Source organism: Mus pahari, chromosome 7, assembly GCF_900095145.1.
Source record: "Mus pahari chromosome 7, PAHARI_EIJ_v1.1, whole genome shotgun sequence".
NCBI classification, from domain to species: domain Eukaryota; kingdom Metazoa; phylum Chordata; class Mammalia; order Rodentia; family Muridae; genus Mus; species Mus pahari.
The window spans coordinates 28,920,312-28,937,457 of NC_034596.1; the positions used below are offsets into that span (position 1 = coordinate 28,920,312).

General features: G+C 42.1%; 1 protein-coding gene across 6 annotated transcripts in view; it reads right to left on the reverse strand.

Moving 5' to 3' along the window:
• Positions 1-17,146, reverse strand: part of Sntg2 (syntrophin gamma 2) — a 201,540-nt gene that overhangs the window by 134,399 nt on the left and 49,995 nt on the right. For 3 of the 6 annotated variants that reach the window (XM_021202074.1, XM_029540556.1, XM_021202073.1), the window contains one exon: positions 2,349-2,486. In XM_021202074.1, the coding sequence (XP_021057733.1) occupies positions 2,349-2,386 (38 nt within the window). In that variant the 5' untranslated portion in view covers positions 2,387-2,486. Of the gene's footprint in view, positions 1-2,348; positions 2,487-2,578; positions 2,727-17,146 lie in introns of those variants that run through there. The other 3 variants (XM_029540553.1, XM_029540555.1, XM_029540554.1) reach the window with 2 other exon arrangements.

A 17,146-nucleotide genomic window follows, 5' to 3' on the forward strand; every position in this document is an offset into this window, starting at 1 on the left:
AAAACCAGACAAGAAATTAAAATGACAGACAGACCAGATTTAAAAACTAGCAAAACAACACTCTGAAGATCTACTATGAAACACTAACACAATGGAAAGCATAGATGAACCGGAGACCTCTGCAAAAAATGAGAAACTCTAACATTGTCAAAAAATAAACAGAGCATCCAGATCGCCCACAGAGAGTAAAGAAGCTGAGATCCACGCCTGTCCTTCCCTCAGACTGGGTCCCTGGGATTACAACTGAGTCCTGTAAAGCACAGGGGGGGGGGGGGATATTCTTCACTTCAGAGAAGCTTTGTGGAAAAAAAAAATCTAGAAATACTGATTCATTTAGTGATGTAAATTTAATTATCACTCTAGTGACAGAAAAAGTTATATGTGCATTTTACTTACAAACATAGTTAAAAACAATCCCAGATAAAACATTAGCTAATTCACCCCAGCAGGTTATTAAACATAATCATTGTTGGGGCTAGAGGGATGGATGGCTCAGTGGTGAAAACCTCTTGCTGCTTTTGCAGAGCATCCAGATTTCACTCCCAGCACCCGTGTAGCTGCTCACAACTGCTTACAACTCCATGTCAGGAGATCTGATGCTCTCTGCCACCCCTGCTGTGGGCTGTTGCATGTTTGTGGCTCACATGAGCACCTCTTGACCCACAATGGGTTCTGTCCTGACAGTTCTCTGGACCACAGTGATGAATCTATGACTGAGTTGCTCTGTGAAGCAAGAGCTCTAAATGACGAGTTCCACCAGACTTGGATGGCCAAGCTATGTGAAGAACTCTTCGTTCCAAACCATACAGTGGTTAACTAAAAGCCAGTGCCCCTTTTTTGTTCTTTTGAACTTTTGGATACTCTTGCTCTGTGCATCTTACTAGCTTTGAACTTGCTATGTAGTCCACGTTAGCCTCTAAGAACATGCCACAAACATGCAACAGCCCACAGCAGGGGTGGCAGAGAGCATCAGATCTCCTGACATGGAGTTGTAAGCAGTTGTGAGCAGCCACATGGGTGCTGGGAGTGAAATCTGGGTGCTCTGCAAGAGCAGCAAGAGGTTTTCACCACTGAGCCATCCATCCCTCTAGCCCCAACAATGATTATGTTTAATAACCTGCTGGGGTGAATTAGCTAATGTTTTATCTGGGATTGTTTTTAACTATGTTTGTAAGTAAGAAATATATGATTATTTCTTCCTCCCAAGTACTGGGATTAAAGATATGTGCTATCAAACACAAGAAAACCAAGAAGGATGACCATCGTGTGGATACTTCATTCCTCCTTAGAATAAGGAACAAAATACTCATGAAAGGATATAGGTACAGAGACAAAATTTAGAGATAAGATGAAAGGATGGACTATCCAGAGACTACCTCAGCCGGGAATCCATCCCATCATCAGCCACCAAACCTAGATACTAATGCACATGCCAGCAAGATTCTGCTGAAGGGACCCTGATATTGCGGCCTCTTGTGAGGCTATGCCAGAGCCTGGCAAACACCGAAGTGGATGCTCACAGCCAGCTATTCGATGGAACACAGGGTCCCCAATGGAGGAGCTAGAGAAAGTACCCAAGGAGCTGAAGGGGGCTGCAACCCTGCAGGTGGAACAACAATATGAACTAACCAGTACCCCCTGAGCTTGTGTCTCTAGCTGCATATGTAGCAGAAGATGGCCTAATCGGCCATCATTAGGAAGAGAGGCCCCTTGGGCTTGCAAACTTTATATGACCCAGCACAAGGGAAGGCCTGGGCCAAGTAGTGGGAGTGGGTGAGTAGGGGACCAGGGGTGGGGGTGGGGGTATAGGGAACTTTCGGGATAGCATTTGAAATGTAAATAAAGAAAATAATAATAAAAAAAAATTTTAAAAGATATGTGCTATCAATTTTTAAAATCCATTCCTAGCCAGAGGTGTCCATGCTAAGAAATATGCAGAGATAGGTAGATCCACTGGGCTCCCTGGCCAGTGTAGCCAAACTGAGGTGCTCTGGGTTTGGTAAGAAATCCTATCTCATGAAACAAGGAAAAAAACCAGGAGGACCTGATGTCAACCTCTGGCCTCCACACACTCATATGAGTTTACTACACACATACACATATACACATGTGCCCACCAAACCTCCTCTCCTCCCACATACAGTTAATAAAAAGTAGAGAAAGATTGAGGTAGAAACACAAAAATAGTATTTAATTTTGACATGTAATCAGCTGGTACTTGCAGACAGGTAAACTGCAACATGCAAATTCCCCATGGAACCTTCATGAACAGTAAGTTTTAAAAGCCTTTCCCGAAGCTCCCGAACCTGGATTGGTGTGAGCCATGCCCTGGAGGCAGGAGCACTTACATTAGCACCAGGAGGAGCTCCCCCGATGCAGACGACATCTTGCTTTTGAATAGTCAGCACCTCTTTTGTCAGCTTCAGGCGGACGTCATAGGCATTTTCCAACCCCTCATCATACAACAAGGCCAGAGCTGTTTTTGTCTGTGGATATAGAGTGGAGATGTGAGCAAGTGAGTGCATGAGCCATCAGCCATGACAGATAATAGGTGCCTCCTTTCCTACCACCTGCTAACCTGTGCACATATATTTCTCTTCATGTATGGTAGAAACTCAACTGATTGACATATGACATATGACTTCTTGGACATATCTCTCTGTAAAGTTCCATTCTCTTGGTACCCTCTTGGTACACTGAGAGTCCTTCAGGGTCAGCAGCACCCAGAGCAATGACAACAGAAGTGGTAAGAACCCATCCAGCAGCTGCAGGCCATCACCCAGGGGCTGTCAGCAAGAAAAGCCACACTAGGCAACTGCCTTCTGAGGAAAGGGCTCATGCTAATGGGGGACAAGTAAGGCACTCCGCTGACGTGGAAAGGCACAGAACCAATTCAGGTAATGTCAATATGTCAAGCACACAGTGACATAAGAAATTAAATTTTAACAAAGTCATTGACCCGAGTAGCCTGTACCATCGAGTTGTCCTGGTTAGGACAATCCCTGGGCCCAGAGACTTCAGGAGTTCAAACAAATGGAATTCATTCAGAGGAGAGAACAGTTATCTATGATGAAGGACAAAGAAAGGGTGCTGGCTCTTCAACATGTGACTATGACATTCCAAGTATACATTTTGTGATGCTTTATCTCTATGGCCAACTTGGCTAGATGGAGAAATGCCTAGGAGAATACCAACAGACTGCAGTGCCCCTGAGGGAGTTTCTAGAGACAACTAGGTTAGACCATCTCCAAGCTATTTCATCTCCAAGTGGCTGCATTCATTGATAAACCCAGAAGTTAGACTACTGGGGACATGGGACTGTGGAAGGCTCCCCCACTGGAGGAAGTGGCTCCCTGAGTGTATGCCTTTGGAAGGAACATCTTGTCCTGTCCATTTCCTGTTCTTTCTCTGCTTTCTGATGTCAGGATGTCATCCACATGCTGCAGCTCCCAAGATACCCCATTCCCCAAGATGTTCCAATTCATCATGGCGTGAAGCAACAGCACTGTCACATAGTGGTGACTCAGTGTTATCCTCCTGCCTTGTGAGTGTTTTCATAATTTTTTTCACAGCTACCAAGAAACTGAGGAATACACATTTAAATATGATGTGCCATCCATTTAAAAGTTGGCCAAGGAGATCGAGCAGGACTCAATAAAGACCTGAAATGGGCCGTCTGCTGCCTTCCTTTTTCCATCTTAACCAGGTAATGTCAGTAAATCTAGCTTCTTGGATGTTAAAAAAAAAAAAATTAAAAGTCAGGGACAAAACCAATTTGGAGATAATTAAGCTTTCTAAGTCAAAACTATAATTTCATTCTAATCACTTTTTTCCTATGAAAACATCCACTTACACCTAACTACAATTAGCTTGCCAGAGATAATTGTGTGCTTTGACATAAATATGATGCAGCATCCAGGGAATGTGGCGTGTGCTCCTTATAGCACCTCTGCAGACCCTTCCCACTCTCCTCAGAAAACACACCAGCGTGGTCTAGATGCAAAGTAATGAGGAGTAACAAATATGGACCGGAGGAGACCAGCTGGCACCAAATCCAGGCAGGGTGGAGAAGGGATCTGCCTTCCATGCCCCACTCTAACCCAGGCCTCTTACCACTGTACTGTGGCAGCCAGCAACTAATCTTTTAACTAGATAACCACGGACCTTTTCCTTCACTAGTGCCCCCAAATAAAAGTTACCTTAATCTGCTTCTTTAAAGTAAACTTAGGCTTTTCTCATTCACCAACAAAGAATTAAAAACCTAATAAAATCAAACCCCTATCCCTCCCATGGCTTTCCATCCTGGGGTAGACAGTGGCATCGTCCAGGGTCTATCTATATTCTCTATATGGAAACATACCTAACCCTCTGTAGCCATAGGCCCCAGTGTTGTTCTGAGCATTTAACTACCTCTCAGTGCCATCTATGCCCCCAAAGGAATTCTTTATTGTGACTAGGGGAGCCTGCTAAATGTTGATCCACATGGCCTCATTCTTTTGAAAAATAAAAAAATGATCCAGGAGTCTCCACCCCACAGGAAAAACAACATTCTGCACTGCTCTGTGTGCTTTGGTCTCCTCCAGTCCGTATTTGTTCCCACTTCAGCCGTTTGGTTATCCTGGGGGGCTACCAACATTGCAGGCCTATCTATGTCCACCTGCTCTTCACCAGTCCCATTCAGCCCCACTTTCACTTCCTGAAGGGTCGGCGCCTAAGGTATATGATCTCGACACCATCACATGTTATATCCCCGAGTCCTGCTTCCCTTCTGTACTCTGCTTCTCCCTTGGGACCTGCAGAAAGTGAATTCCCCATTCTAGGAGGACCATACTTACTCTGTGTAAGGTGGGGCTCAGGCTCCTGCAGCTGAAATCATTATTGCCTAGGACAGAGAAATGTTCCTCTCCCTAGTGAGATCAAGGAAGAAAATCTCTCTCCTCCTTTTTCCACCTTTCTCTCACTCTCCAACCCATGCCCCATCTCCCTCTGTGTGTATATAGCAAACTAGGTTAGCCTAACTTAAAAGCCAAAATACATATGCAACCTTTCTGTGACAAATTACCACATATAACAACATGAATATACATCAGACAATAAGTTAATATGTGTACTCATTGGATGTAGAGTCAGGGCAGAAAATGAAGAGTCTATTAAGTTGATTAAAAGAACAGGAAATGCAAGTCCCAAAAGATCTGAAAAATTAACTTCCTAGAGATAAATGATCATGGATAACAGAATAAAGTCACATTTATGTGTACATGCAAGCTTGTGTGTTAAGATACACAAACTTCAACAAAACAGGCATTTTAGAAACAGTAGTCTTGATAAATTCGGACAACTTGTAAGTTTTGAGCATGCATTGTTTGCTATTGCCTATTTAAATCTGCCAGGTTCAAATTCATCCTACCCTGTGGAAGTTAATTCCCCTTCAAGTACTTTTACCATAGGCCTCTATGAATTTAGAGAAAGTATACACATCACAGATTTCTTATTTATTTATGCCTCTGAGCATATCTCTTATGGATGCATCTGTCACAATAGTACCAGAAGCATTTAGTAATTCAGACAGAGGACATGGATGTCTAGAAAATCCATGATTAAAAGGAGCACACACAGCCTTTCCAATGTTCAGTGTATGGAAATGGGCGCAAGCTACAAGATGATTCTTCCGGTTCATTCAGAACCGAGTATGTCTTCAATGCATTGCTGCCATTAAGTGCAATAAATAATGCATATTAGATGCTGAGAGAAACTTGAAATCAAACAGTTACTGAAACACAAAAAGGAGAAGAAACTCAACTGGTCACCATCTCAGGCTCTTCAGGGTGGGGAGGGAGAGACAACATTTTAGTTTAGACATCATTTTGGAAGCATAAGCCTGAGGCAACTCAGGTGACGCGCTGTTTCAGAGAATTCTAAAGCTCTAGTCATATCCACACAGTAAAGAAAGCTCCCCAGAAGACAAGACCTCGTGGTCTTGCCAATTGTGAGGCCAGCCTGGTGGCTGAGCTTATGCCTATCAACGTGTGTATACTCCGGGGCAACACCTGGGCCACTGTTTATTCTGTTTCTCTTCATGTTTTGATATTTCTGAGTACCAGGCACTTGAACTTGGCATTTCTGTCCTAGGTAACATAGGCTTGAGCAACACTTTTTGCAGGTGCAAGGCCTATAATTTGCCAACTGTGAAGTAGCCATGGAACTACCAGCCACGTCCTGGGGTTTGTTCTCTGGAGCTCCCATTAATTTTCACAGCATAGTTACCACCAGATATCAACAAGGCATGGAAGCACAAACCCAAAATATTTGGCTGGTTCACTCTGTGAACCTGAACACCAGCACTATAGGTCCACTCAGTACCTACATAGCCAAATTGCAACTGTGGAGGGGGGTGGCACTTTTACAGTGTTTAAAACGATCTCCTCGTTCTAGCTCAATCTAACCAGAAAGCAATGATCTAGCCCAGTCTAAGAATCCAGCAGTGATCAAGAGAGAAGGGGCTGCCATTCATCTTTCAGGTGGATGCACAAGCTCCATGCTTCTTCTCAAGTTGCTCTATCCACGAACAAACTTCCCGAGAGTTCTGTGACTCTAACAAATGTGCTTCATGGCCTTTTGACACTTGCAAGCCAGGGCTACTTCTCACCAATGATAATGCCATTTCTATCAACAACTGGACAGTGAGAGATGAACAACCCCGAGGAACAGATTATGAGACACAATATGTTCCTCGCCTGTTTTACCACCTCAAGCTGCATGGGCTCAGCCAAGCCACAGTCCCTTTCCAGGGCAAAGTCTGAAGAAACCTGTAACTCTCAGTCTGGAGCTGACTCGGTTGCCGTTTTTCCCATTGGCTCCAGTGGCATCTTTTCCTATTCCATGGCCACTGCCACTGCTTGAGAGCAGGCCTGCCATCAGAATAAAGAGTTCTGTTGCCCATATCTTGGACATTTTGGAGAATGCAAATTGGAAGATGTGACAGTGATTTCTCAGCTGCTTTAATACTTCATCTGTTGCATGTAGTTTTAAAAGCACGGTACCACCTTGCCCAGGAGCTGCTATGGTATGCTATCAGCTTCTCCCTATGTTCTACCCAGCTTAGCTCTGGGATCCATCACAACCAGCCCTAACACAGATTCCTTTTGAATCAGTGGATGAAAGACACACATTCAGCCTTGTTACCTTAATTTGCCTGCTAAGTGCAATTGCTAGATGAAAATACCTCCCACCTGGAAATGTGGGCCATTACCAACTTATTATCTCTGTTTTTCCTCCTGCCCCAAACATAGTGGCTTGCTCCAATTAGCCCCTGCCAAACATCTTTGGCAACTTACCTATAGTGGAGGTAACAGGTCCTAGCTTGCCCCCACCAAGTCTTACATGGTTGCTGTGTCCCCTTTCCTCCAAAACATGGCAAAAAAAAAAAAAAAAAAGCCCTCCCTTTTTCCTCTTGGAACCCGGAAGTCCCACCTGTACCTTCTACCCAGCAATTGGCTCCCAGCCTTCTTTACCGAAAAATCAAAAACCAATTAGGGAACTAGTCCTTAATATCAGACATCTCATAAACCGTGGTGCCTTTGCTTGCTGTGAACTGAAGTTTCTGGGAACGAACCACATTTATATTAAAGACTACTAAGCTAACGGGCTGATCAGAACTTAGTGATTGTGAGGAGTTGGGACATTGCAAACCCAGAGCCAAACCATCCAAATCATCAGGCCCCTTAATGGGCACCACAGTCTACATCTGTTTCCGACGTACCCAGCTTTGACTACCATGAGATGGGTTAACAGCAGGTTCACAGCCTCAAAGCTAAGGATGACATCAGACAGCATCTGAAGCCCACAGCAGACTTCCCTGCTTGGCTTCACCTGCTTGCGTGATGGTTCCCCTGGTGTGTTTGAAAACTGCCCTGATTTATAATGTTCTGTAACTATAAAAAACATCAGGAATCTGTTACCACATTGGGATATGGTATTTGGGGCAAACTGTGTGTGAGTTCCTGGGTCATCATTTCTCATATTTGACTCTAACATAAACAGTCTCTTGTTCCCCTTGAGGTGAGAGCTGTGTTTTGTATCAACACAACATCCAGCTTACAATAAAATGACAGTTTTGTTGCGGAGATAAATCTGTAAGTCACTATTTTAGGGTTAAGGCATGCAGTAGTTTAAGAACATTGGCATGCAGACTGTTAGATTCATAAACATCTTTGTGCCTCACTCCATAGCACATTCCTTACTATGAGGACATTAAAGCTCTGATCACATTTCTAAGCATTTGAAACAATAAATTGGTTTTTATCTTGTGTGTGTGTGTGTGTGTGCGCGCGCGTGTGTGTGTGTGTGCATGTATATATACATAATTAGCATGTGTATGGGCACACACTTGTGTGAGTCTGCATGTAGAGGCTAGAGGAAAGCTTTGGATGTTGATCCTCAGGTGTTTTGTCCACCTCTTTTTGAGACAGGGTCTCTCATTGGCTTGGAGCTCACTAGTTAGGCTAAAACTGAGTTTGACTCCTACCACTCAAGTAAAAAGTTAGGTATATTGGCATGTATTTGTAATTCTAGCAGCTAGGAGGAAGAGACAGGTGGCTTGCTACATATTACTAGTCACCCAGACTAAACTACTTGGAGAATCCCAGGACCCAGTGAGAGACCCTGTTTCAAAAAACAGCATGGACAGAATCAGAGGAATGACATCAGAAGTTGACTTCTGATTTCTATAGACATAAGCACAAACATACATACACATATAGCTTGCACACATATACAAAATCAACATGTGAGTGTAAAAGTAAACAGAAGAGATATTCATATAATGAGTAAAATTAAAATGTATTTCAGCCAACACTGGTGTACAAGATGAAGTGCCTCATGTTAGCACCGACACAATGAGGAGCTGGTCACCAGATGAAGTTGTTTCTATTTAGTGTTAGAATAAAATCATTATTCCTGCAACTTAGTCATTGACTACTATACAACATATAATACAAGATTGTTTATATGTGTAATTTCATTTAAGCATTTTTATGACCTCTAGGATTTATTCTTCAGTAACTGGAATACCAAATCAAATAGAATTTCTTAGCACAAGCCAGACTACTCATTAGTGACCTTGAGGGGACTGATACCAACAAGGAATGTGAAGACCATTCCAACAGTGATCTCAACATTGTTATCTATTTAAGTAATTATCATTTAAAAAGCCACTATAAAATATAAGATCAAAAACAAGGGACATACAACAAATAGGAAAGTCCAGGGTATGGCTCAAATCACTTTATTACCATCACATTGCATCATATCTTATCATAGCATCATATCACATCATTATTAGTGTGCATGTGCATGTTCACATGCTTGCTATGGTACATATGTAGAAGTCAGAGGACACGTTTGTGGAGTGAATTCTCTCTTAATACCTTTACTTGGGTTCCAGGAATCGAACTCAGGTCAGCAAGGTGGTGTTAGGTGATTTGTGTGTGTGTGTGTGTGTTGTTTTAATTCTTTCATATATTGCATTCCAACTGCAGTTTCCCTTCATCCTCTCCCCCAACCCCCACCCCAACACCAGCCCAATCCACTCCTCCTCCATGTCCCTTCAGGAAAGGGCAGGCCTCTCAGGGATATCAACCAAACCTCACTGGCTCACTCAAACCAGTTTTGAGAGATAATTTCATAGCAATAAATCTCTATATTAAAAGGAGAAAGACAATATAAGTGTCCTTATATAAAGAATGAAGAAGAGAACAAATAAGTAAAATAGAAATTATAGAATTCACAAGGAAAAAACTCAATAAATCTAAGAGTTAGTTTTTCATTTTGTTTGAAAATTAAATAAGCCTTTTGCTAGACTGAGGAGAAAATGAGGGAAAGTCAAACCCTGAGTGAAAAAGTACAGATGTTTATTTTAGCCGCACAGGGGAGAGCGAGCCATGAAGAGCCCATGACAGAGTGAAGCTGACGCTGAATAAAAGTGGAGACATTGCACCACATGCCATGAAAATAAGAACACAAGCAAGGGCTAAGAACAACCACAGACCAACAAGTTGAGTATCCTAGATGAAGTGCATACATTCCTAGAATAATATACCTTATTATGATTTAATTGGGCATACATGGGAACCTTGAACAGAACAACAGTAAACAGAATAGGTTCTAAGAAGAGCCTACAAACAGATGGTTTCCCAGTTGAATTCTGTCAAACATTAAAAGATGAATTAATGTCAACATTCTCAACCTCCCAAAATACAGGGCTGGAGGCAATACCTCTACACTAGAAGGCTAGTTGAGAGGCCAGTGTCACCTCACACCAAAGACCAACTACACCACAAGAGAATTACACATGTTTTCAACATTGATGCATAGGTCCTCACAAAATATCACCCAACTAAACTCCTTAATAAATCAAAAACAGCACAGGCTGCGGCCAAGTAGATTGTATCCCTGGCATATAAGATGTAGTTCAATGTCCTATATCTAAATAGCCAAAAAGGTAAAAACCACATGATCATCTCAGTCAATACAGAGAAAGTATTTTCTAATTCAACATCCTTCCTTGATTTAAACAATATCAGCTGTTTATATATTCAAGGGCTTTCTCTCAATAGAAACATTAATGTAAATCTTCCCAATAACAACAATTGTTGGGAAACTGAATCAGAGTTTATGGTGAGGAAATCAGAGCTTCTTGACAATGGACATATCTGCCATGTCACCCAGTGGTCTGGCAATAGAAGGAGTATCACAAAACAACCTCAGAGTGCAACAGCATAATTGATAATGATGATGATGATAATAAATGTGCTTGTAGTAAACTAAAACAATTCCACACCCCAAAGGAAACAGTGAAAAAAGAAATTACAGACTGAGAAACAATGCAGACCACACAACCAATATGGAACTAACATGACATTCACAAACAGCTCTTGCAATTCAATCATTAAAAACAAATAAATGGACAAAATACAAAGGAAAAGGTCCTGAGTGGGTGTTTCCTCCAAAGAGGAATCAGGGTGACCAAGAAGTATATAGAAAAATGCTCAACATTGTTTACTTGAGGAATACAAGTTAAAATCAGGATGAAATGCCACCTCTCAGTTCTACCCCCACTATCAAGGTCAAGGGAGAGAACAGAGGATTTAGTCTGTGGTAGAGCATTTACCTAGCAGGCCCAAAACTCTAGCTGGGTTCAATCCACAACACTGAAAAGGAAATAAAAAAGTAAAGAGTGTGAGAATATAGTTGGTATAGCCATTATGGAAAAGAGTGTGTGAGTGTCTCAAAAAAAAAAAAAAACCCAAATCCAAAAACATATCTGCCATGACACCCAACCAACCCTGCAACCTTTGCACACTGAGCCTTAAATGAAATCAGCATGTCACAGTGACAGCTGCACCCTCATACTCGTAGAAGCATTTGTCTCGAAATGCAAAAACAACCTGTTTCTATCAATGGATGAATGGATAAAATATTCATGTTATAATGCATACGTACCTAAAAATTATTTTGAACTTAATAAGAGAACCCGTCACTTGCTTCAACATATATGGAAGGCACTGTGCTACATTTTGATAAGTACGTGTAGAAATACACATGTGTCCTTGTTTCATTTATGTGTGGGATCTCAAAAATAAATACATCAAACACAGGAGTGCTAGAGAAGAAACGGGAAACATAGGTCGGGAGACAGGCAAGACTGGGCGGATAAGGGGCAGCATGGAGACCAGGCTTACAACAGCATGATTCTGAGACGTCTGTAGCTGAGTAAGTTCCAGCTGCTCCTACAAAACATATGGGTTGCCCTATGAGATGGTGGGAATGTCAGCTTGCTTCAGGGTAGCCACCTCACTAGTTGTATCCTAAAAGCTCATGTGACATGCCTTCAACACACAGAATAAAATTTATTTAAATACATTCAAATACATAGTCTGAGACAATGTGAACTATGTATTATAAGGTGCACAATTTGGAAACTATTGCCAAATGAAATATTTTCTTGGCAGAAAATTTGCACTTTTAAACCGTACAAATCTATAGCAAACAGACATCACCACACAAGGCAAGGCGTATCACAGAAGGTAACTATTAAGCCAACACTACCCCCTGTTTTGACAGGAGACTAATTCCCTGTTTGGCATCAAGAAATGGCTGCATGGGTTATATTAGTACAGCTCTGTGGGCACTATACCTCAGTGTGGCTGGGGACAAGGCCAATTTATATCCTGTTTCAACATAATTACGAATTGCCTCCCCTTTGGGTGTTTGAACAATCACATAGGGAAGGGGCTATGGAAGAAGAAGTCTGGCTCCTACTTCCCAGTGAACAGGTGGTGAAGGAACACAGCCACCCTTCTCTGTGACTGTACTGTTCTCAAGCTCAGGAAAGGAGGGTTTTCTCTGTGTTACTAAGGTAAACTGGAGCTTTATATTAAACTCCTGCAGAGATGACAGGCGTGTTTGTAGGTTCCCCTTAGTGGCCTCCTTCCTGCCAACCAGCTTCATTTGTATGAAATCCCAGGAATGTTCTTCATGCTTGGTTTTTGACTTGGAATGTCTTTTGTTTTATATTTTTGGGAAGTATGTTTCTTATAAACACTGTAGGGTTAAATCCCTGCATCAGAGCCATTCTTGTCAAGGCCCTTTAAGGCAAAACCTGATATTATTTGCTTTAAATATACCACGGTTGGTCCTTGTTTCCTGTTGGGATCTTCTATTTTTCCTTCCTTTTGACAGGAGTTAGCTCTCTATAGGCAATGAAGGAAAAAGGTGAAGCTAAACTGGTATGCGAATGTGAGAACAAAGCAATCATACTTTCATTAACAGCCAGGAAGAGGCACCCAGGCTTGGAGACCAGGCACACTTACAAGGTTGGTGACTGGCAATGCCAGTGGAGTTGACAGGAACCAGCACAATGATTCAGCTGCCACAGCAGCTGATGAACAAGTCAAAGATGGAGAAAGAAAGGCTTGAACATGTGGCTACTCATCTACATGAACAGCCTGTACTCACGTCCTGGGGCTCAGATACAGGCTATGGACACACATACCACAATTTAGTAAAAGTCAAGATCCTCAGAGTTTCTGTAGGCATTATGTTGGCCCCCAAACAAGCAGTTCAATGGGTTCCCCTCTTCTGGGCCTCCCTACTCTTGGGAGTTTCCTTCACTTTGTCTAGATTATACTTAAAACAGTTTGATCTCACCTTGTCCCGGTGTGTATGTCCCTGGCTTTGATTATCCATATGAGACAAAGAGCTCAGCAGGCAGTGTTTCAGGTCCATTTTGGGAGGGCACTGGTTGTCTAGCACCTGAGATGTTTGATTTAATAACATCTGGGATGAGAAAGGCTCCATCACTCTGACCTTCTATCCTGCCTTCTTGGAATGATTCAAGTATGTCTGAGTCAAGTCAATTATATTTAGTGATTATTTTTAGCTATATCTCTTTATTGTACTTTCAAAAACTTCTCTAGAAATAAAAAATACTTTAATACCGTCTCTCTGCCTTCTGCTGTTCCAGCAACAATACTCCCCTATCCGTCCCAAGCCCAGGGTAGGTGATGGAGACATATGCTGTGCGTGTGGTCCTTTGTGTTCTCTTCACATGAGCAGTTACAAAGTAACTGCAGAGACAAGAAGATGATATCTGATTACCCAGGTTCAAAAAGGCACAGCTCTGTGGACACTATAGTGGTACTATGGTGAGGTATGATGTCAGAAGTACAAGCAAACAATAATGGTGTCTGAAAAGACGGAAGGAACCATACTATTAACTATGTAGATCTCTAATTGGACTTAAGACCTGCTCAAGAAGAGAGAAATCATGCCTGGTACTGGAAACCTAGCCAAATCCTCAACATAAATAAAATCATAGATCTTGGAGAGGAACAAGCACCACTTTACTAAATCAGCATAAGCTGTAACCACATTCTAAATATTTGCTCTTATCCCCACAGGTAAGTGTAGTCCTCACCTCTCATAAAAGAAATTTCTCTTCGCAACAAACTGAGACTATTACAGAGGTCCACTCTCAATCAAAATGTAGAGCTGTGAAGCCCAGTCCCAGGTGATACATTTACAAAACAGTTCCTGCACTGGAGGCTTAGGGATCATTGCAGAAAATGGGGTAGAAAGATTGTAAGAGCCAGAGGAATAGGAATTTGTTGTGAGATTGTGTCCCCTAGGAACGTGAGAAGATACATCCATAAAGTCCAATCACCAAGACTTTGTGAACGTTGAGCTGAGCAAGGCTGACACCTATAGATATGCTAACATGGACAAGTAAAGTTTATGGGGCCTCAAACCTAGTCAGAAATGCTACAAGCAAGCAATGAAAGCTGAGAACAGGAGAAACAGTGTTTCCTAGGGAAGAACATGCCCATTACTTATCAAGTATCAAATGGCTAACCCTAACCCCTTCCCCCCCCCAGCACCACCACCACCACCACCACCACCACCACCACCATCACCTGCAACAACTAAGTAAAAAGAGGCCATGAATTTAAAGAGAAATGAGGGAATATGAGGCACATAGGAGAAGGTTCAGAGAGTGGAAAGTGAGGGGGGAAATGAAGTACTTATAATCTCAAGAAAATAAATGATTAACAAAAACCCAACATTGCCCTGTGGAGAAAGGCAAGTGGAATCAGAAATAGACTCGAGAACATGAAGGATCTAGCTGTGGACTGTTAGGACCATGAAAATATAGAAGCTCTCCCCTAGACTTAGTTATATACCTTATCAATATGTCTCAAACGTCGTCCAATTCTAGACTTTGTAACTTTGTAACTTTGTAACTTTGTAACTTTGTAACTTTGTAACTTTGTAACTTTGTAACTAGATTTTATAGATGGAGCCTCCATTTCTGTCATTGCAAACTCAGATGCTCCTGGGCTGATCCTTGTGGAAAACTTGAGACCTCAGACAAGCATTCTTGAGCTGATGTATAATACTACACATTTTCTAGAACGAGATGCTTCAGCTCACAAGTCATGAAGAACCATATCACATTCAAACTGGGGGGGGGGTGAGTCATGGATGTCTATGTCAGAACCTACACCAAGTTTAACCAAATAACATGTGTTGGGTCACATTTAAAAGTGGCCATAAAACAAATAGTGCTGTCCTCAAAGGGGAAGACTGGAAGAAGACAGTGCAAACCTGATCTAGAACTGAGTCTACAGCCTTTCCCTAGAAGGTCTTTGTATTATCGCAACCCCAGAAAGCATGAGACACTATTGGAAAAGATGGCTTCATTACTCCAGGGATCAAATACTTCCTATGCATTAGGACACAGCAATGTCTGCCTCTAGATGTTCACAGAACTGCTGCCTGACACAGCAGGGCTCACCTCTGATAGCAAATACTTATCAGCACCATAATGCCTTTAGGATTAAATCTACATCCTGCCAGAAAGAGGGGCAAAATCGGCAGCAGATATTTTCTCTCTCAAGCCCTTAAAACTCAGTCAAAAATCATATTCACACTCAGAATCCCAGCCATATAATAGCTAGGTAATGAAAATACTAGACCCTGGAAGAATCAAACACATCCCTGGCAGCAGGAGAAAGCCCCAAAGATCAGCAGAAAAATTACATGTAGTTACGCCTGAGGAGAGGAGAGATTACAAAAACAGAAAGTCTAAAAGGTGAAATGAAACAGAGCAAGTTTAAGGAAGATGAAACACAGGCAAAAAAATAATTGGAATAAAACCCACAGTGAAATATTGCTAAGTCAAAGGACAGCACAATCAGAAGCCAGGTCATGCTGAGTTAGCTTAAGTGCATAACACAACTGAAATAAAAAAATGAATATACAGAGAAGATGACAGAAATCAAAAGCCAGTTAAGAGTGAGACCCCTTATAATTGATACTTCCAAAGTAAAGGGTCGGTAATGGCCAGAGATAGACCAGGAAAATATAAAAACATAGATGTGCCCATAGGAAAGACAAGGTGAGACCTAGAGGGTGGAAGTGGGATATTAACAACATCGTAGATCACATCTTTTTGGAGCAACTGCACTGTAAGAGTAAAAGAAAGAGAAAATGATAGCACTTTTCACTTTCAATAGGTAGCAGATTTATACTCCTGACTCTTTTCAATTTTAAATTCACTGACACAGGTAGAGTTTTGTATGGAACACAAAATTATTCAAAATTCCTGAGAGATAGGTCAGACAGACCCATTTCTTCCTGGGGGGCTAGGGCAGAAGTTAAACATCTTTATAGCACAGTTCAATTACTCAGAATAATAGCCTTTATTGGAAGCACTGCTGTATAGTTGATTCTTCCTTAAATAAGCTAAAATGTTGCAGGCCAGGGTGAGTCACTCCCTAGTTCACAGCTATTAGACCATTCCCTGGTGCCTGGCTGCCCTAGTAGAGGTCTGTCAGCCAAGCAGCCAGCTTACCTGCTCTCAGAGGAGCATTATCGGTCTTAGACACTCCTGGATGCCTCTAGGAAGCTTGACACAGAAGCACAAGCCTGGCTCCAGAAGGCACAGTACCAGTCAAGACTGATTGAAAACAGCTCCTGCCTGACGTTTTGCCATCACAAGCCTAGGTGGACTCTAGATAAGCTGGTAGCCATTTTCCACCCAAGCCAGAGGGGCATCACTTCCACCTGGTAGCCAACCAGAGGGTCTGTGATTGCTGCAAACACAGTCCCTCATCGGCATGAAGGCTGTCTTGATTGGTGCTAACACCTTGGTCATTCTGTCTTTCCAGATATGGAAGCAAGCTCCTTCAAGGATTACAGTAGCTGCCAAGTTCTTTCATAGAGCAATAACCTCCCACACTCAGAGCCACAACTCTTCTGAAGCCTAGAATGGAAAAACTAACATTCCTACATCTGTTTAAAGAGCTTAGGTCAGTATTATAAACCTTTCACACAGCAAAACCCAGGGTCCTATATCATTATTACTAAATTCTTCCAAATGTTTCAGAAAGGATGAACATGATACAAATTCTTTCCTAGAACAGAATAGAAAACACTATAAACCTCAAATAGCCTCAGCTGAGGCCAAAGCCCAACATGGGGGGTGAGGGAGTTATAACAATGTACCATGTATCAATCACCCTTTTGATCAAAGATGTGAAAAATCCAAGGGAAACATCCCCACTCTAAAAGAGTAATAGTTTTAGAG